This window comes from Pan paniscus, chromosome 1 (assembly GCF_029289425.2).
Source record: "Pan paniscus chromosome 1, NHGRI_mPanPan1-v2.0_pri, whole genome shotgun sequence".
Classification (NCBI taxonomy): Eukaryota; Metazoa; Chordata; class Mammalia; order Primates; family Hominidae; genus Pan; species Pan paniscus.
In genome coordinates, this window is record NC_073249.2 from 135,287,230 (window position 1) to 135,308,278 (window position 21,049).

A 21,049-nucleotide genomic window follows, 5' to 3' on the forward strand; every position below is an offset into this window, starting at 1 on the left:
CGCTTTATCATGTGTTTACTTTTTAGAAGGATTACCCAGGTGACAGTGTGGAGGAGGGGTAGAAGGAACAGGAATAGCGGCTGGGAGGGTAGAAAGTTACTGCAACAGTTTGGTTGAGATTATAAGGACCCGAAATGGGACAGTGTTGTGGCAAGCCTCCAGGGATAAGGTGGAAGATGGGGCATGGAATAAATAGTCTCCTCCTCTGGCACACAGCTCCTCCAACCCTCATCATCTCTGAAGTGCTAAGTACCTTTTTGTATGCTGGTGAGATGACTGGTGGCTGGGGCTCCTGGATAGCCTCTGGATGGGGGCTGGTTGCCAAGGGAACCAACCATGTGATTAGAGGTTGGAACTTTCAGCCCACCCCTCTGAAGGAGGGGAGAAGGGCTGGAGATTGACTTAATCATACATGACCAATGGTTTTATCAGTCATGCCTGTGGAATGAAGGCTCCCTAGAAATCCCTGATCTGTGGGGTAGGGTTTGGAGAGCTGCTGGTTGGTGAGCATGTGGAGGTGCCGGGGCGTGGGGGAGTGGCGCTCTCCGAGAGGGCACAGAAGCTCCTCACCCCTTCCCCGTACCTTGCCCTGTGCATCTCTTCCATCTGGCTGCTGTTCTTGAGTTGTATCCTTTATCATAAATGAATAAACTTTAAAGTATTTCCTTGAGTTCTGTGAGCCATTCTAGAAAATAATTGAACCTCAGGGTCATGGGAACCTATGATTTATAGCCCCACTATCAGAAGCATCTGAAGAGGGGCAGTCTTGTGGGACTGAGCCCTTAATCTGTGTGGTCTGACCTATCTCCAGGTAGATGGTATCAGAATTACATCGAAATACACAGCATCAATTGGTGTTCTGAGTTGGAGAATTAGTTGGTGCGGGAAAAACACCCAGACATGCGATGTCAGAAGTAAACTATTGAGAGTGGTGTGAGCATAGAGAAAAATAGGTTGTTTTTCTCCTATACACTCTTGCAGTTATCTTCCTTGCAGTGATGATTGCAACCCTTTCTCATATTAGACAAAATTATTTTCCCTACATTTCTTATGTGTTTTGCTATTCTCTTTATATCCTATGTTCTTCTACAAGCCAGACTCTGATAAGGGTGCTATGCCATGAAAATTAATGCAGTGTCTGGAGCATGGACTGGTAGACTAGAGGAATGACCTGGAAATATCTTGTCTTCATTTCAGCAAATGATATGATTTGGGTCTATGTCCCTGCCCAAATCTCATGTTAAATAGTAATCCTGTGACCGGGCACAGTGGCTCAGGCCTATAATCCCAGCACTTTGGAAGGCTGAGGCAGGTGGATCACCTGAGGTCAGGAGTTCAAGACCAGCCTGGACAACCTGGTGAAACCCTGTCTCTACTAAAAATACAAAAATTAGCCGGGCCTGATGGTGGACGCCTGTAATCCCAGCTACTTGGGAGGCTGAGGCAGGAGAATCAATTGAACCCGTGAGGTGGAGGTTGCAGTGAGCCAAGATCATGCCATTGCACTCCAGCCTGGGCGACAGAGCGAGACTCCATCTAAAAAAAAAAAAATTGTAATCCCAGCTGGGTGTGGTGGCTTACACCTGTAATCCCAGCACTTTGGGAGGCCGAGGTGGGTGGATCACCTGAGGTCAGGAGTTTGAGACCAGCCTTGCCAACATGGTGAAACCCGTCTTTACTAATAATACAAAAATTAGCCGGATGTGGTGGCACACGCCTGTAATCCCAGCTACTCGGGAGGCTAAGGCAGAATAGTCTCTTGAACCTGGGAGGTGGAGGTTGCAGTGAGCCGAGATCGCGCCATTGCACTTCAGCCTGGATGACAAGAGCAAGACTCCATCTCAAAAAATAATAAATAAAATAAAATAAATTGTAATCCCCAGTGTTGGAAGTGGGGCCTGGTAGTAGGAGGTGATTAGATCATGGGGATGGGAAGATTTCCTCTTTTGTGCTGTTCTCATGATAGTGAGTGATTTACCGCGAGATCTGGTTATTTAAAAGTATGTAGCACCTACCCATTCCCTCTCTTCCTCCTGCTCCTGCCATATAAGTCATGCCTGCTTCCTCTTCACCTTCCACCATGATTGTAAGTTTCCTGAGGCCTCCCAGCCATGCTTCCTGTACAGCCTGTGGAACCATGAGCCAATTAAACCTCTTTTCTTTGTAAATTACCCAGTCCCAGGTATTTTTTTATAGCAGTGTGAGAATGGACTAATGCAGCAGGGTTCTTGGCGGGTTGTAGCATGATGCCCGTACACAGATGAGGAAGGTTCTGTGAGGTCCCTTGGTAGTTGGTTGAACAACCTGGAACCCCAGCAAGGACTGCTAATGTGCTCAGGTTAGTGTGGGCATGTACGTATGAGTCACAGACTTCAGCCTTGTCTTGGTCAACCTCTCAGGGATTTAGATGAAAGTGCAGAAGGTGTGCTATAAAATTTAATTATTTATAGCTAATAAGGATTTTTACATGGTCTCTTCAGACTTGAAATATGGGTCTGAAGAATAACTATAAGACTTTGCATTTATTTTGGGAGAATTATGGGTATAAGGATAGGATAGAAAAGCCTCGAACTGGTGAAAAGACCTTGGGGGGTTAGGTACCATCATCTCTACCATCCTTCCTGGTGTGAGTGACCACTGTTTCTCACCTGAATTATTCCGGAAGTCTACTAATGATCTCCTGCTTTTTGTCTCCCCTTAGACTCAACATAGCAGCCAGAGCCATCCTGCGAAAACATTTGGTAGATGTTTCAATAGTCCTTACAACGGTCTACAAGGTCCTGTTGGGCCTACTGGTCTCCTCTGGGACCTGTGTCCTACCAACCTCGCCTCAGCCCTGTGTCCTACCAACCTCCTCTCAGCCCTGTGTCCAGCCACACTGACCTCCTTGGTCTTCCTTCACCATGTCAGACCTTACACTTGCTGCGTCTCAACTGTGAATGCTCCTTGCCCTGATGTTTGTGTGGTTTGTTCTTTCGTCTCCTTTAGGTCTTTAACTTCTCAGTGACCTTATTGTGCTCCTCTGGCTGTCTTATTAGACTTTAATCTCCATAAGGGCAGGGAATTTTTTCTGTCATATTCTCCACTGTGTCTCTCCACTGTGTCTCCAGCATGGAGAACAATGGAGTAGGCAGGCACTCCATAAATCTTTGTTGGCTCTATGTTTAAAGCATAGATTAGTTTATTAGGCTGTTCTTGCACTGCTAAAAAGAAATACTTGAGACTGGGCAATTTATAAGAAAAGAGGTTTAATTGGCTCATGGTTCTGCAAGCTGTACAGGAAGCATAGCACCAACATCTGCTTCTGGGGAGACCTCAGGATGCTTTTACTTATGGAGGAAGATGAAGCAGGTGCAGGCACTTATACATGGCAAAAGCAGGAGCAAGAGAGAGAACGTGTGTCGGGGGAGGTGCCACACACTTTTAAATGAGCAGATCTCACGTGAACTCAAGACGAGAGTTCACTTATTACCAAGGGGATGGCCTAAGCCATTCATGGGGGGATCTGCCCCCATGATCCAAACACCTCCCACCAGGCCCCATGTGAAACGTTGGGGGTTACCATTCAACATGAGATTTAGGTGGGGACAAATATGCAAACTATATCAATTAGTAAATATGAGATCATAGCAGGGTTCAGCTGATGCCAAAGCTAATGCGGATGCTTCATGCAGTGTTCACATATATAGAGAAAGAGATTTATTATAGGAATTGTCTCATGCAATTATAGAGGCTAAGAAGTCCAAAATCTGCAGAGCCAGTGCCCCAGTTCCAGTTTGAAGGCCTGTAGGCTGCTGTAGCACCGGGAAGAGCTGATGTTCCAGTTTGAAAGCCATCAGGTAGAATTCTTACTTGTGAGAGAGTCAGCTTTTTGTTCTATTCAGGCCTTCAACTAATTGGATGAACCCATACATGTCAGGGAGAGAAATCTGCCCTACTCAATGTACTAACATTTAAATCTCATCCAAATGCTTCCTCACCAAAATACCCAGAATAATGTTTGGCCAAATATCTGGGCACCTGTGGCCCAGTCAAGTTGACACATAAAATGAACCATCACAGTATACTTCTCAGACCATACCTGGAGACCTTGAATCTTGTCCTGACACCGTCTTTCAGAGACTATCCTGTTGATGCTCTGACAACCAGGGTATCTGGGGCAGAACTGAAGAAGCTAGGGGTGTTGCCCTGAAAAAGCAAACATGTGATTGAGGTCAGATGACACCTTTAAACACCTGAAGTCTTGTCTCATGGAAGAAACGAAGGAATTCTTTGTTCTGGTAGGCATGGCTCAGACTAGTGTATAAAAAATGAATCTAACAGAACAGAAATCTGCTGTCTTGGGAGCTAGTGAGGTCTTCTTTCTGGAAGGGTGCAAGCAGAGGCCAGCTGTGACCAGGAGTCAGAAGTCTTAAGTTCTGGTCTGGGCCTGGTGCATGACTCTCTGGCCTTGGGTAGGCCATCAGACTCTCTGAGGTTTCCGCTTTTCTGCTGTAGAGGTCACCGTAGCCTGCCTCACAGTTCCGCAAATCAGATGGAAATAACATCTGAACAATACCTTCTAAAACAACACCTTCTAAAACTCAGCTGTAGCCTTGTCAGGGTCAGGAGAGCTGGCAGTCAGGAGGAGAGTGCTAGCTCACTCCTTGCTGAAGCTGAAAATTTCCACTGACCTGCAGTCAGGGACACCTCACTGCAGCTTTGCTTTCTTCTTATTGGAATGTGCCTGAGGAGTGGCAGTTAACTCCAGTTCCAAATTCCTCAGCCCTGAGTGTATGAAGCTTATTGCTGCTGGCCCGTGAGGACAACGATGCCTGGAGGGAGCAGAGGGAGTTGTTCCTCCTCCACGAATCAGCCCCATCACCAGCTTCATCACGGCATCGCTCTTTAATTACTTCAGGACACAATTCGGAGTTGCCGTTGATATCTTCTGTATTCGTGCTGTTTGCTTTCTTGCCTCTGGAATGCACCAGTGTGACATCCCGCTTTCCGCTCTGAAAAATGTACTCTGTGTATAATGTATATAGGGTTGCTGTAGTTTATGGCCACAACATGAATGAGAAACAAGAAGCAGAACATCCAGGGTTTCTCGTCTAAACATTCAGAACTGTGCTGGCAGTGGGACAAAGGCCTCTGGACTGTTGTGGGTTTTGGTGACAGCCTTGATAAAAATGCCTTTTTAGTACAAGTGAAAAGAAGATTTTACTACAGTGCAAAAGTCAAAAAATTAGATAAACATTGTTGGAAGTTCAGTGTTGATGAGTAGCTAAGCCTCAGAGAAGTTACACTTAGGTGGGCATGGTTATTTTTTGGCAGGAAAATGACCTAGGATTTTTTTCTTATTCAGGCGACGTCAAAACAAGGTTACAGCTACATGTTCCACTCTGGTTTTGTTTATAACTGGCATCAGGACATTCAGAAATGATCGTGACTACACTTGACAGCACTGATACGTAGTAAGTGTGCAGTCAGTGGTAGCTGTTGTGAGTAGCTTTGGTTTACACCGAGTTTATTAGTGATTAATTCAGGGCTTCCACAGAGCCCTGTGTAGTTCTACACAGCTACCACTGACTGCACACTTACTACCTATCAGTGCTGTCAAGTGTAGTCACGATCATTTCTGAATGTCCTGATGCCAGTTATAAACAAAACCAGAGTGGAACATGTAGCTCTGTACCATCTGTGTGGCCCGGGCATCAGGATATCTAGAAACTTTTCAGGTGATTCTAGTTTTCAGCTTGCAACATTAGTAGGTCATGGAATCAATTAAGTGAAGTACTTTTTTTTGCCAGCGTTTTTAGAAGATACGTTTATATAATTGTATAGAAAATATTAATGCCTAGCACAGTAGCTGGGAAAATATAATTTTGTGTGTGTTAAAAATGCTGCTGTGATAGAACCACTAATAAAATCCCTGCCCTGGACTTGCTTCTTAGTCTTACTTCAGAAACTGCATGCTTTTCGTTATGAATAAATGGTTCATGTGAAATTTAATACAAGACATTTATAGTTCTATGACCTGAGAATTTGTGAGCCTTCTTGCCCACATTTTGAGGTTTCACTCTGACATTGAAAAAATCAGTTATTTTATAAATGCTAGCCAACAAAAATGGCATGCATATTTTCACCAGCAACTAAATTTGATTATAGCACAGCAACAAGATGATGATTTTCCTCCTTTGGATGTGTTAATTACACATATACCATGATATGCTAGGTCAGCAGTGGTCTAAATACATTCAGCAAGAATGAGGTACTTGCATACGTCATCCTGAAAGTTTTATTAGATCAGTTTAACAGCCTCTTGACTTCATTATCTATCGGAATTTGGGGGTCTTACACAATAAACTGTTACAAACATTCATCTCACTCTTATGAAATAGAGCAATGTGATAGAAAGGCTGGCAACCTTTGGCCATTTTTATCTCAGTGCTGAGGTGAACATAAACCAAGAGGACTCTCGCTGTGTCCCTATTGTGATGACTCTGTTGGCAGATGCTGCAACTATGGAAGACCTGAAAGTCGTGATCAGTTGCTAGCAGGACTTTGGGATCACTTGTCTTGATCCTGAAGCTTTTTATAAGCCCACGAGAACATTCATCAAGGCTTCCCACTTGACTTGAAATACATTCATTGTAAGATTGGTCTTCAATTTAGATTTCTTGGAAATAGCAGTGATAATTCTTATGATTACTCAATGTGCAATGCAGTCCGTCATCACAAGGTTCTTTCAGAGTTCAGAGGGACATCCTGCATTGGTAGTTTTGCCTTTGTCTGGGAGGACTAGGCTTGGGATTATTCCTTGAATCCGCTGCTTAAAAACGCTGATCTGCTTGTATAACAAAGGGAAGAGGTTCGATTTACAAGCACTTCGATTTGAGAAGTACTTTCTCTAATTATGATTCAGCTCCGGTGACTGCACCATGTTAAATACGCAATTCTCTTTCCTCTAGGTGTCTAAGGGTTCTGTGGTCCAGTTTTCATCAGCAAACTTCTCCTTGACAGCAGAAACAGAAGAAAGGAACTTCCCCCATGGAAATGAACATCTGTTAAATTGGGCCCGAAAAGAGTATGGAGCAGTTACTTCATTCACCGAACTCAAGATAGCAAGAAACATTTATATTAAAGTGGGGGAAGGTAAATTTTATGTGGCTTCAGTTAATGACTGATTTATGACAGGCAATTGTTTTCTTTTCTGAAACCAGGTGGTTAGGGCAAGGAATCACAGAATTACAGAATGTTGGAGCTGGAAGGGACCTGAGGGGTCATTTGGCCCCAGGCCTCTCCAGCGCCCCCCATATTCCCTCCCTTCTTTTTTCCTCCTGGAGAAGCAGGCCTGGTTATGGCCAAGTGAAACATAGGGAGGAGCAGGGGGAGAGAGGAGAAGGTTGTTGTGTGGGATTTAGAAGACACCCATGCACAGAAGTCAAAAAAAGTAAGTGGAGGTGAGAAGCTGAGGGTGTGGGAAGGAGGTGATGACTGATGGAGTGGAAGAGCCGGCAGAATGAATGGGTCAGCAGGTGGCTTCCTCTTACCTGTGTTCTGCAAACGTTTGAAGCCTGTGTCAGTTTGTGGTGCTGAGACATAGGTTACATTTTGGACAATAGCAAAGGAAAAGTATTTAAATATATTTTTAGTACAAATGACTATTACAAAGACAAATTATTGGAGAAAAGAAGTGTAGGGTCTTGATAAGAGATTGCCTATTTAAATTTCCTTGCATTGCAGAGGGATAGAAATATCCAGAAACCCAGTTTTGAAAGCCTTTTTTAAAACAAAAACAAAAACAAAAAACCTTCTCTTTCTTTCTCATTCTTTCATTCTTTCATTCTTTTCCTCCCTCCCTCCCTCCCTCCCTCCCTCCCTCTCTCTCTCTCTCTCTCTCTCTCCCTCTCTCCCTCTCTCCCTTCCTTCCTTCCTTCAACAGGGTCTTGCTCTGTTGCCCAGGCTGGAGTGCAGTGGTGCGATCAGTGCTCACTGCAGCCTCAACCTGCAGGGCTCAAGTGATGCTCCTGCTTCAGTCTCCCAAGAAGCTGGGACTACAGGCATATGCCATCACACCTGGCTAATTTTTACCATTTTTTGTAGACACAGGTCTTGCTGTGTTGCCCAGGCTGGTTTTGAACTGCTGGTTAAGAGATCCTCCTCCCTTGTTCTCTCAAAGTGCTGGGATTACAGGCATGAGCCGCCGCACCTGGCCAGACCTTTTTTTAAAAATCATTATTTTCAGTTGAGTATATTTGGAACCCCCATAAGTTACTAGGAAATAACTCTTGTGAATGGGTCCTTGTTATAGCTGGCTGATTGTGTGAACACTGCGTTTAAGGTCTTCAGCATCCAGCTGCTTTCTGTTAAATTCTACAGCAGCTGTCACCTCCTCATAGACAAGACAGGGAAGGGTGGGTTAGTGAACACTTGATCCCAACTCTTATTTGGATCTGGGCTGCTTTAAAGTGTGAGAGACAGAGGCAGGAAAGGTGGACGTGGACGTCGGAGAGGATGCTACGTGCAGAAGCCATTTCAGGGGCCTTCACGTGCATCCCACTTAACCCCACAGTAATCCCAGGAGGAAGACGTCATTTCCACCATTTTACAGAGGGCTTAGTGGAGGGCTAAGTGAACCTGCTCACATCCAAGTTACTAACAAGTGACAAAGCCAGAACACAAACCCAGGCTTCCTGACTCTTGAGTTTAACGCTTGTTGCCTGAGCTGTACTTTAAGTCCTAGCCAAATAAGCATAACTCAAAAAGGGAAGTGGTCCACCTGGATGAACATCCTTGTTTAGTTGAGGCAGAGAGAAGGGGACTTAGATGAGGGCTGGGCTCAAAAAGTCTAAGTTTGTTTCTGTACTCTCATGATAGGTAGCTAATAACAGAGGTCAAATCCCATTGAGACAAAATGAAAAATTTCTTTTAATAAAGACTCTAAGCCCTGGCCAGCGGGCCGCGTTTCTGAAGCAGAATTCTAGTAGCATGAGAGAATGTTGATTACCCCTTGGAATTTGTTAGAATAAGAAAATTTGTTATAATAACATTTAGAATGTTGGACTGTGTTCTCTCGGCAGTGCATGAGCTTCTTTCTAAGCACAGTAGTCACTTACCCTGAGAGCCACGGGTTGTCACTTAACTGGTTCAGCCTGTGCACACTGGGTAGGGGAAGCCAACTTAAAGGACCTTGTGTCTGGTGCAGTAAAAACTGTTAACTCCTTGGTAACACCTTCGGAACGCCTGAAACTTGACTCCAGCCACCAGTTGAGTATGAGTCACCGGGCCATGCCGTGGAGAGAGGAGCAGTAGGGAAAGGAGGTTCCTTGGTGAGGTCAGTGGACCGTAAAGTGATATGTTTATCACCACGGCTCAGACTGCACTGAGCAAGCTTCATCCCCCACTTCCCAGAATCCGACCTGGCTCTACCTTTCTTGTACCCAGCGATCGCAGGCCGTGAGGCCTGGTTGCTCTAACCCGAGCAGTTCTCAGAGTGTGGTTTTTGCCCCAGCAGCATCCGCATCACTTGGGGACTTGATGGAAATGCCAGTTCTCAGGCCCAACCCAGACCAACTGAATCAGGAACTCTGGGGGTGGGACCCAGCAGTCAGTGTTTCAATCAGCCCTTTAGGAGATCTGATGCTTGCTGACGTTTGGGAACTGCTCTCATCTATATACCCAGAATGAAAGAATTTAAGAGTTTTGCTCTTATCCCAGCTGATCTTGCTGCGAGGCTTCAAGCAACATTGACTTACCACCAGAGCCTCAGTTTCCACAGCAGGAAAATGAGGTGTTTTCATTACCCCCCAGGTTCATTCCTGCTCTCAGAGTATATCCTTCTGTGTCTCAAAGTCATTTGTCAATCTTTCCCTAAAATACAAATAAGCATGTGACTCCCCCTGCCCCCAAACTTGCCAGGTTTCTACCCGGGAATTCCCCTTTGTGGTTTCCTTTCTACTTGGCACTCGGTATAAGTTTTGATGCCAGGCATTCGGAAAGTCATTGGGGAGCGGGGGAGAAACCACACACAACAAAAGTGGTCAGCTTATTCAACTTAGTGACAATGGCTTCTGGGACTAGAGCCCTTAATAACATCAACTCTTGAACAATTAGACCTTTCCTAGTGGCTTCACATGAGTGAATATTTTGTTATTTGTCTCAAATCTCACATCATTGTTTGTTAATTCAGGAAACCTATACCATATGCCCACTATGTGCCAGATACAAGCCAGGCACACCTATGAACTGGATATGCCGGCCACAATCCCAGGAGGGCCCTAGTCTCTTGAGTTCCAGACTGGCCTGTCCCTGGCCCATAGACGCTCTTTCTTAATTAAATTTCAACCTTGCCGTTCCAATATCATTTTCCATCCTGTGATGTGGGGGAGGCATCCGCAGGGCTGCAGCTGCACGGTGTGCATACCTCATTTGCTCATCTGGCAAAACCCTCAGCAGATGTGGAGGGAGGCTGCTCTAGCAGCCTGAGTCAGTGGAGCCTTGAGCTTTTCTCTCTGAGGGGGAGGGGAATTAGAGGAGACTGCAGAGTGCAAACCCAATGCTCTCTCGCAACGAGCCCACAAGCAGAGGCTTTGGTCCCCTTTGTTCTGGGGTGGTGCTGGGGGTGCTGTGGTGGCCAGAGCCATGATGCCCCAGTGTGTGCTGCGGACCTCAGCACAAGGGAGGTTGCACAAGTGGGGAGGGGGAGGGACAGTATCAACCCAGTCTTGGGACCCCCTGGTTGGATTCCTTACTCCAAAGTGAGACTTCCATGTGGATTTGAACCCTGGCATCCTGTCCTCAAAATGGAAAAGGCAGAAGTCTGTTTTATAGTAGTGCCAGGCCTCTGATTAATTATCCCTTCTGAAAAAAGCATGCTACACCTAGAACTTCCTTGACACTGGTCCCAGCTGTCACACTGCCAGCAGTTTCTTTCAAGTTCTGTTGAAACATTTAAGCCCGTGGATGGAAATCCCATCAGCCGCCGTGCTGTGTAAATGGCATGTGCCGTTGGGGGAGTGTCTTCAGATTCTGGTACTTGCATCACTTTCCCGGGTGGAGGCGGTGAGCAACTCTCAGCACAGTGAGATAATGTTTGCGAAAGCACTTTGTAAACTGTAAAGTGCCATATAAACTTGAGTTGTCTGTGTTCAGATTGTGAGAAAGAGTGAAAGTCTGCCTTCTTTATTTCCCCCAAATTCCTACCTTTCATCTTCAGAGTATAAAGTGCTGTGAGGAATACATATGAGGGAAAGATTAATTCTACATGGGGTGTCGGAGGATTAATTAGGTGGTTGCTTCTCCTGATAGTTGAAATAACAAATATCCAAGGAGGAGTGCATTTGGGGATAGAATGGATTGAATGTTAAATACGCTGACCATGAAATACCTAAGTATTGGATTTTTAGATAGGAGATGCTTGGTAGACAGATGACAGTATGAGTCAACTGCTCAGAAAAGGAGTCATGATCTAGGTACAGGTTGAAACCATGGGAGTGATTGAGATCACCTAGAAAAAGAATGAGATAGAAAGAGGATTGAGGAAGGAGCTGAGAAGTTCTTAGCCTTGGTTTATATTGGAATCAACTACGAGCTTTTCAAAAAAGAAAGCTCCCTAGGCCCCGCCTGGGTGTTCTGAATCAGATTCTCTGGGTTGGGGTCTATACAGATTCTGAGCAGAGGAGGAGCCAGTGGAAGAGATGTGAAAGATAGGTCAGAGGAAACAGACGAGGACAGGAAGTATCACAGAGAACAAGCAAGGAGAAGATTTAGCCAAAAGAGGCCCCTAGTTGGGGGCTAGTCAATAGGCGGTCACTGGTGACCATAACAGGATGCATTTCAGGGCAGTGGTTGCGGAGTTCACAGACGAAGAACCATCCTTTGAGCTCGTGGTTCCCTGTGTCTGCCATTTCCTCAGTTTCACTGTCACCCTCCTTCCTTTGAATCTGGTTACCGAGTACCTCAGTGGTTTGACAGATTGTCCTGTGCCTCTTTCAGATCAAGTGTTCCCTCCAAAGTGCAACATAGGGAAGAATTTTCTCTCACTGAATTACCTTGCTGAGTACCTTCAACCCAAAGCAGCAGAAGGGTGTGTGATGTCCAGCCAGCCCCAGAATGAGGAAGTACACATCATCGAGCTAATCACCCCCAACTCTAACCCCTACAGGTAAGTGAGTCTAAGTGTGTGAGTGTGACAAGAGATGAAAGTAAAGATCTTCCTTGACTTGAGGCAGGGAGAGGTGTAGCCCGTCCTACACCCTCCCCTACGCAGGAGGGAAGGGAGCCATTGATGCTTCACGCAGGAGGGAAGGTAGCCATTGATGCTTCAGGTGTGTTTCATCAGATGTGTTTCACAGAAGCTTTGAAGAAGACAGTAAAGGCACCAGTGGTATATTTTATATTCTGCATCTGTCCCTAGATCCCAGATATTTCAGATGAATTCCTGAAGCCTGTTCCGAACTTCTGGGTGTTAATTACAGGACACAGTCACTCTTGCTCCATCTTTATCACCTCTGACTAAGGTTATCCCTGACAGGAAAATTACAAAATATGCCCTATTAATATAATTATCATCTTAGTAACCTTCTGTTTTTAATAAAGCTCTGTTTATGGTGTCCTTAGAGCACTTAGGCACTCAGAGCTGTTTGCTTTAAATCTGTGTGTGTGTGTGTGTGTGTGTGTGTGTGTGTGTGTATGCGCATGCACGTGTGTGGTGGAGTGGCTCTTCATGGTGCCATACCAAAGAGCCATTCGATAGAACTTGCCTCTCCCTTGTGTGCTTGGTGTGTGTGTGTGTGTGTGTGTGTGTGTGTGTGTGTGTGTATGCTGGAGTGGCCCTCCATGGTGACATACCAAAGAGCCATTCGATAGCGCTTGCCTCTCCCTTGTGTGCTTGGTGTGTGTATGTGTGTGTGTGTGTGTATGCTGGAGTGGCCCTTCATGGTGACATACCAAAAAGCCATTCAATAGAACTTGCCTCTCCCTTGTGCGCTTGTTCTCCCTCTCAGCTTCCTACCCCTGGATTGGAAATTCGACCCTCCCTATCAAGAATAATTAGGGAATTTAAAAAAAGAAAAAGGAGAAAAAGTAGGTTCTTTTCCCACATTAGCCTGCATTTCACCCTCCTTCCTTTGCATCTGGACTAGTGACTTAAAAATTTAAATTTATGTTGTAGAGGGATTTCGAGGTTAAAATTCTAATCAGGGTTTGACTTTAAAAGTGTGTAAGCTACAGATCAGTTTTGATAAGATTCCACTCTGTCCACTTGAAGAATTTTGTAGAAAGTGAAAAGGGAATGGGAATAGGAGCAGTCTGGTGAATGTGCTTCGATGTCAGGCCTGAGGCTTCATTGGAGTATACCATGCATTTTATGCTTTACAAGTGTGTAAAGCTGAGATGGAAAGAAAGACTGTTCCCTTAAATTCAGAATGACAGGGATGTTATTGTTTAGTAAAAAATTCTCTTTTTTACGAATTCTTAGAAGTTTGGGTTGTGTTCATCAATTTTCCAGTAATCACTTGGTTGACCATCTGTTTTCTTTATTTTAATAAGCTTATATCCAGAAGTTTGGGAAAGTAAATGCAGATACGATTCTGTAGCAATTGTTAATGACTTAAGCAAACCTTATGTAAATCAAGAAATTCTTTAGCCTTTTGTCTCTTATTTTACTCTGAAGTTTCCTAATTTTTTTTTTTTACCACCATGCTTCCCTTCTCCCCACACCCCGCCCCCAACTCACCAAACTGCCACCTACTTCAGTTTTGAAGGAATTTGAGCATATTAGCCAAATGGGAATCCTGTACATCGAAGGTGTTAAAGGTTGAAAAAGCAACAATACTGCTTCAAAAGTAAACTCTTCTGGTTCGTTCAAGTCCACTTCAAACAGTGGCTGCATTAAGTAACCACCTCTTTTCCATCAAAGAAGAGAAAAACTTTAGTGACTAATTATCAGCAAGCATATGTTTCTATTGTTATGTAAAACAATTTTGTTATGTGTGCAGTAACAATCTGTTTTGCACATGTCATTGGCCTGGGATCAACTCCAGCTTTTTAATCAACTGGCCAGACACTAGAAACATGAAGACTTGGAAGAGGGGAGATAGTTGCAACTTTCTGGCATGTAGGTCTTAACTTTGCCTTTGTTTTCCATTCACAGTGCTTTCCAGGTGGATATAACAATTGATATAAGACCTTCTCAAGAGGATCTTGAAGTGGTCAAAAATCTCATCCTGATCTTGAAGTGCAAAAAGTCTGTCAACTGGGTGATCAAATCTTTTGATGTTAAGGGAAGCCTGAAAATTATTGTAAGTTGGTGGAGCATGTCTTTTGTTTTGTTTAGACAAATGACAACAATTTAAGCTGTACTTTATAAGTGTTATTTTTAAAGTTCCTGCCTCTTTGGACTCTCTAAGCTCTGTCAATTATTTTTCACTTTGCAAAATAGCATGCTCCTATAAAATAGGTGCGGTTGTTCAAACATGGCCTTGGATTAAGACAGACCCAGGTCTGAGTCCAGGTAACCCCACTGTGACCTTTGGCAATTCCCCTAACCTCTCTGAACCCCAGCTCCCTCATTTGTGAAATTCCTGAAATACATTAGTATGCTTTCCACTAATAGTAAGTGTAAAGTAATGAACACAATTAAGCCTTCCTATTGAGCATCCCACAAGGACCTCAGTGTCACAGTACCGAATGTCAGCTTTTATTTTGGAGTTAGGTACTTAGAGAAAGTACGGACTATTAGGCTGACCCCAGCTCACATCATTGACTTTTCTTTTTGAGTTAAATACGAAATATTGGCATGTCTTTTTGCTTGCTTCCAACTCCTAAGTGTGAAACACTGATAGAAGAATCACAGTAAGTGCAAAGTCAGTGAAATGATGCTGGACAAGTCTACTCCAGCTTGTTCCCAAGGCCCTCTATTTAATAGAGATGTACGCACAAGGCTTAGCCCATTGGCATGATGGGCAAACAGCAGCTGGTTTCCTCAAAAGTTGAATGTTGAAACTTGGTAAAGTAAATCTTATCTCAAATATGCTTAGGCAATAACTATTTGACTGAATTATATTGAAAGTTAAAGAAAAATCCTCCTCCCTATTTTTTAAGAAGATAATTATCTCTTTAGTATCTCTTCTATGGGCTCAAATTTTTTTTTTTTTTTTTTTTTTTTTTTGGCCAATCTCTCTTTTAGTTCCTGCACTGAGTAAGCTGAAGTGGGTTTTATGTTTTCAGTATTTTGGGAGAGGGATGCCCTTGGTTTTGGTATTATTCATTCATTCATGGCACCTTCCATGTGATACCACAGTGAGCAAAGCCAACAGTTCCCTTGGCAACGTCATGTAAAAGCACTCACCAGAGGCAGCAGGCAAAACCACTAGCACACATATTTTAATTTTAAAGTAATCGTTTCTGGTTCCCGTGGGGTTTTTTTTTTTTTTTTATAACTTTGCTAGGATCCCAGTAAGCCATCATATGTAATGGTGATACATTAATTTGTTGTCAAGCCCAAAGCCTAGCCATGATCTGAAGTCAGAGATGTTTTGATTGCCTTCTCTGGCATGGCATGAGGGGTGTTGGTGACCTAGGCTGTCTGCTGCTTTTGCTGCCTGGCACACCGGCCAAATGTTTTTAATTTCAGAATAACAAAAACAGGAAAGGGAATCATGCTTTGAAAGGCAAAAACATACGGTACATTTTAATTCCCTGCTGGAGTTCTTGTGTAAATATTCTTTCAGCCTTGACCCTTCGATGGCTCTTTCTCTCCCTGAGTATGTGTGCCTGGTCCATGGCAGTCCTGGAGTTCACTTTGAATGTCCCCATCTCTCATATGAATCAGAAAGGCTAGAAATGAGATTGCTCATCCCAGTGCAAGATCTGTTTATGTTCCTCTCCTTGGCTGTACGCTTGTTCCAGGCCAATTTTGGACAATGCATGACAACATTACTAAACAATTAGGTAATGTTTCATGATGTTCTTTTTTATTCTCCCAACCAGTTTATGCTTTGTGATTTTCTAATTCCCTGTTTCAGATGTGAATTCTGACTGTGCTGTGAGGGAAAGGTACCTGCTCCCACAAAAGTTTAAATTACTATTTAGAAAGGGGGCAATGGTTTATAGAAACCTTGTTTCTAGTATTTCCTTTAGAGACAGCATAGTGAAATTGAAAGAATCTTGACTTTGTGCCAGACAGGGCTAGATTTAAATACCATCTCCAATTACTACTCCTAGTAGATGTTGTGCAGTCTGACTGATGAACACCGAGTCTGTTTGGTCACCTGTGAAATGGGTATGATGATAGTACTCACCTTGAGTTTGTGGTTCATTAGCTGAGTTCATTTGTTTGTTCATTTATTTGCCAAATACTTGTTAAGGGCCTATAGGATATTTCACCTAAAGCACTGGACACAGGGCCTGCACATGTAAGTTCTCAGCTACATGTGTTGCTTCTGTGAGTCTTAGGTTCTCCTTCTCTAACAGGAATGGTAATGCCTATCTCCTTATATTTTGGAAGAGAAATAAGATAATATATGCCTAGCAGAGTGCCTGCCATAAAAAGGGGGTTCATCTTCCTTCCATAAATAACTCTTTCAGAGTGTCTATAGGAACAATTAGGGCACTTCTCTAAACAAGGTGAAAAGAAAGAAAGATGTCTACTAAGGGAATTGTAAGGAGTCTGATGGAGTAATTTAAAGAAGAGCACCAGTAAATATGGATGTCTTATGCATGTGTGTGTCGGGGGTGGGGCATGGGCAGAATGTGTCCTCCAGATGACAAAATGGTCAAAAGAGGTGCAAAGAGCCAGGCAGTGGGCAAGAATGGGAACATTGGAGGTGTCTACATTGCCTTGTCCAGCTCTGGCTCTTTTCTCAGGTCCTGTGTGGACCATGCATAATCACTTTTATGGTAGGAAGAACCTCTAAAACATAAAAGAATAGATGGAGGAAACTTGTTAGAGGTTTCCTCTTATATTATTTCATGTGGCCTCAGGACTTCAGGGTTGATGATGGGCAGCTTGTTCTTAGAGAATACATTTTTAAAAATCTCAGTGGGCATATGCACTATGCTCTCTGGCCATTCCCTTCCTTAGTCCTCCCTCCCCTATACCAGCAGTTCAGATGTAAATATGGGGGAGTGTGGAGGCACTTAGACTTAACTCCTTATCTTTCATGAAGATATGGCTGGGAAAGATGGTGGTGGTTTTTGGAGACCTCCTTGTACACCTGCATTTGGAGTAGCTCCACTAAAGCTGGAAAAAGCCTAGGGACTTCCAGAAGTACAGTGTGAGAATTTGCTCAAAGCTGGGAACCAACTTGTCTGCCATTGTCCCAAGCCTTGCTGCTTTACAAATGTGTAGATAGATGTCGAGTCTTTTAAGTTCCCAGACATAATCAAAATGAGATGTATTGACAGCTCCTAGATTTAATGTGGAAAGGTGCAAACAGCTCATTCCACATTGGTGCAAAAGGACAGTTGGCAGTTATGATGATAGTGTTCTGGAAATACGATATTTTCTCAGCTGTCCAACAACATGAAAGAGACTAGGGCAGATGAGGGCAAGCAGTGTTGTTTAGGCCAATTGTTGTGATTCCAGCCAATCAAAATGACATGTAGCTCTAAAAGGCTGGAAGAAGCTGTACCTAAGAAACTACTGTTGACTAAATGCATAAAAAGTTCTAAGAATAAATTGGATCTTTCATGATCTCATTTTAGCCTCTTTCCTTCCTTCCTTCCTCTTTGTTTCTTTCCTCCCTAGCCCTTCTTTACCCTAAGGAGTTTTTTTCTGAATTGGAGTAAGAGCTAAAATATTCTGAATCTATTAAACTGAGTTTACAAATGGCCGCAGAAGTTGGTTAAAGTTCTGTCTGGTTCCTTTGCATATAGAGTTTGTGACTGGTGAGTCTGGCAGTATTCCCACACATAAGCACTTCAGGTAATAGAAAAATATACTGAATGAGATCCTTTAAGATTTGAGTTGAAATATATGTGGCTTCAGCCAATATCCCACAACCACATAGGCCAAGAGAACTTAGAGCCTGTGAATCTTTTAGGGTTTTACAGTGGGAAAGGATTAATATTTAGTCATGTTAGGGGCAAACAGAATGGGAAACAAATGAGGAATTTAGGAAAAATGCTGCATGCATGCAGGAGAAAATCACTGGGCATGGAAATTAAAGTGATTTTTATACAGCATGAAAATGGTGTAATCTGCATGCTGGAAGGGCTTTCCAGCCCTGTTGGTGCAGTTGTTGAAAATATGGTACCTTCCCTTTGGGGTCCCCTCTGCAGCATTTAGCTCTCTCACCCTCTGAGAAGAGCACTGCCACAGGAGTCAGCAATTGATGTATAAATTTACCTTCCATGTCCTTGTTGAATAACCTGGTTGAGTAGAGTCCATTTATATCCTTTCCCAAAAATATTTCTGTCATTTTAATTTTGTAATTGATTATCCAGTGAAAGCTAGTCTTTTTTTTTTTTTTTTTTTTTTTTTTTTTTTTTAAGGCAGGGTCTCCCTCTGTCACCCAGGCTAGAGTGCAGTGGCATGACCATAGCTTACTGTAACCTCTAACTCACGGGCTCAGGTGATCCTCCCACCTCAGCCTCCTGAGTAGCTGGGACTGCAGGCAAATGCCACCATGCCTGGCTAATTTTAAAATTTTTGTAGAGATGGGATCTTCCTGTGTTACCCAAGCTCGTCTCAAACTCTTGGGCTCAAGCAGTCCTTCCGCCTCAGCCTCCCCAAATGCTAGTATTATAGGTGTGAACTATTGCACCCATCCCTGAAAGCTAATCTTAAGACCTACTTGTATTACTGGATAAAACAGTGATACTTAAGGGGAGAGTAACCTAAATTAATTAATTAATATTTAGAATAGAAGATATAAGTATATTCAGTTAGTAGAATTGGCAAATGAATACAATTATAGAATTACTAATTGATCATACATTTTAGATGAAATATAAACATTGGTTGTTTTACCATGTGGAATTTAATAGTTTATATAGATGGGATAGTCTCCACACTGAAGTACAGTCTTGAGCATATAATATGGTTCAGTCAGTGAGGGACCACATATACGACAGTGGTCTTATCAGATTGTAATACCATATTTTTACTGTACCTTTTCTATGTTTAGATGCACAAATACCGACCATCATGTTACTACTGCCTACAGTATTCAGTGCAGTAACATGCTGTGCAGGTTTGTAGCCTAGGAGCAATAGGCTGTACCATATAGCCTAGGTGTGTAGTAGGCTCTACCATGTAGGTTTGTGTAAGTGCACTCTATGATGCTCACACAATGACTAAATCACCTAATGATGCATTTCTCAGGACATATCTCCATTGTTAAGTGGCTGTAAGTGATTGTGCTATCTTTCATTGAAATCTAGGGGAATAGGAAGTGGAAGCATGGGAATTTGAGGGCAATATAACATGTCTGTTATGACATATACTTTATATGTCATTTTAAGTAAAAAAAGGGAAAGTTTATTATACATATGTACTGTGTGTGAATAATTTAAACATTAGACTAACTGTACAGTTATAGACTAGGCATACTTAGTATGTAACTACTTACATGTCATTGGATGATTTTTTTTATCAGCATAGGCAATACAAATAGTATGATCAAGCAGCATGCGTAGATGTCTTTTAGTCGGCTATTAAAGGTTTTTCACATCATCGTTCTTAGCCCAAGGAAAACAGGGGTCAAAAGAATAAATAATTCCCTCATATACAATATAGATCTACTTATTTAAGATATTTAATTTTTATTATCTAAAGTACTGTTTAATTTTAGACTCATGAGTGATTTTTTTGCTATATCTTCAGGCTCCTAACAGTATTGGCTTTGGAAAAGAGAGTGAAAGATCTATGACAATGACCAAATCAATAAGAGATGACATTCCTTCAACCCAAGGGAATCTGGTGAAGTGGGCTTTGGACAATGGCTATAGTCCAATAACTTCATACACAATGGCTCCTGTGGCTAATAGATTTCATCTTCGGCTTGAAAATAATGGTAAGTTAGAAGTTTTTTAAGTTATGTAAAAAATATCCCCCAAATGAAGCTTTTCCAGTGAGGAACTGTCATTTCAGCTTATATGTTGCTGTTTTTCTCTTGTATATTTTAATAATTTGACTGCTTTTTATCAGAAGGCTTAAAATTACCTAGACAGAGATTTTGAGGAAACTGTAATACAGATTTTCAGTGACATAGAGTTGAATGCATATTCAGAGAACTTTGTTATAGGTTATCTTTAGTGTGATTACATTAGGTTCTTCTCTCCGAGACACCTAATGACCACTTATGGCTGAGAATACAGAAGAGTTAAGACTGCAGGAAAGAAGTTCATGGTAAAAGGCTGTATCTTTTAGGAAAATAGTCACGAGGACTCATACTTGAGTGTTCATACCCAGAGGATGGCAGGAGTTACTACCCCAGCTGAATGGGGTGGAAAGCAGAGGGTCAACAAATTCTTGAGGTTTTCTGGAGTCTTCTAGCTAGCATGACTTGAAACCCTAGTTTTCTGATCCCTAGACCTGTTCCTCAGCTCATGGTACCACCACTGAGTGAAATGCCAATAGAATAAGGATTAGGAGTACAGGTTCAAGCCCCAGCTCTACCATTTAGTCACTGTTTGGGGAGAAGTTGCTTCACCTCTGAGCCACAGATTTTTCTTCAGTAATAAGGGGAAAATAATAGGACTGACCTTACCGGGTTGTTGTGAAGGTTTTCGTGAAAGTACAAATTAAAAACCCTACAAAGCTATGACTTATTTTGGACCCTTACAGCTCTAGCGTCCTTTCCAAAGAATACTATTAAAGGAGAGATAATGTCCAACTGTCATCTTCACTTCCAGCTTCCACTGAGATGGATTTGACCTCAAGTGTACATCAGTTGGCCTTAGATAGTAGATATAAAGAATACTGGGGAAATTATTATTTTTTTAGTTGTTAGAAATACGACAAAATATTGAGTATTGATTGTATGGAAATGCGTCTCTCCCTTTGAAGGAATAAATGTATCTATGCAGCTATTTCTTATCTTTCAAGGGAATACGTTCC

At 42.8% G+C, this 21,049-nt stretch overlaps 1 protein-coding gene across 4 annotated transcripts in view; it reads left to right on the forward strand.

The window, feature by feature from the left end:
• Positions 1–21,049, forward strand: part of TGFBR3 (transforming growth factor beta receptor 3) — a 202,099-nt gene that overhangs the window by 140,570 nt on the left and 40,480 nt on the right. For all 4 annotated transcript variants that reach the window (XM_034931010.3, XM_034931015.3, XM_063606912.1 and 1 more), the window contains exons 5-8: positions 6,954–7,137; positions 11,980–12,148; positions 14,138–14,285; positions 19,814–20,003. In XM_034931010.3, coding sequence (XP_034786901.1) covers positions 6,954–7,137; positions 11,980–12,148; positions 14,138–14,285; positions 19,814–20,003 — 691 coding nt within the window. The remainder of the gene's footprint in view (positions 1–6,953; positions 7,138–11,979; positions 12,149–14,137; positions 14,286–19,813; positions 20,004–21,049) is intronic.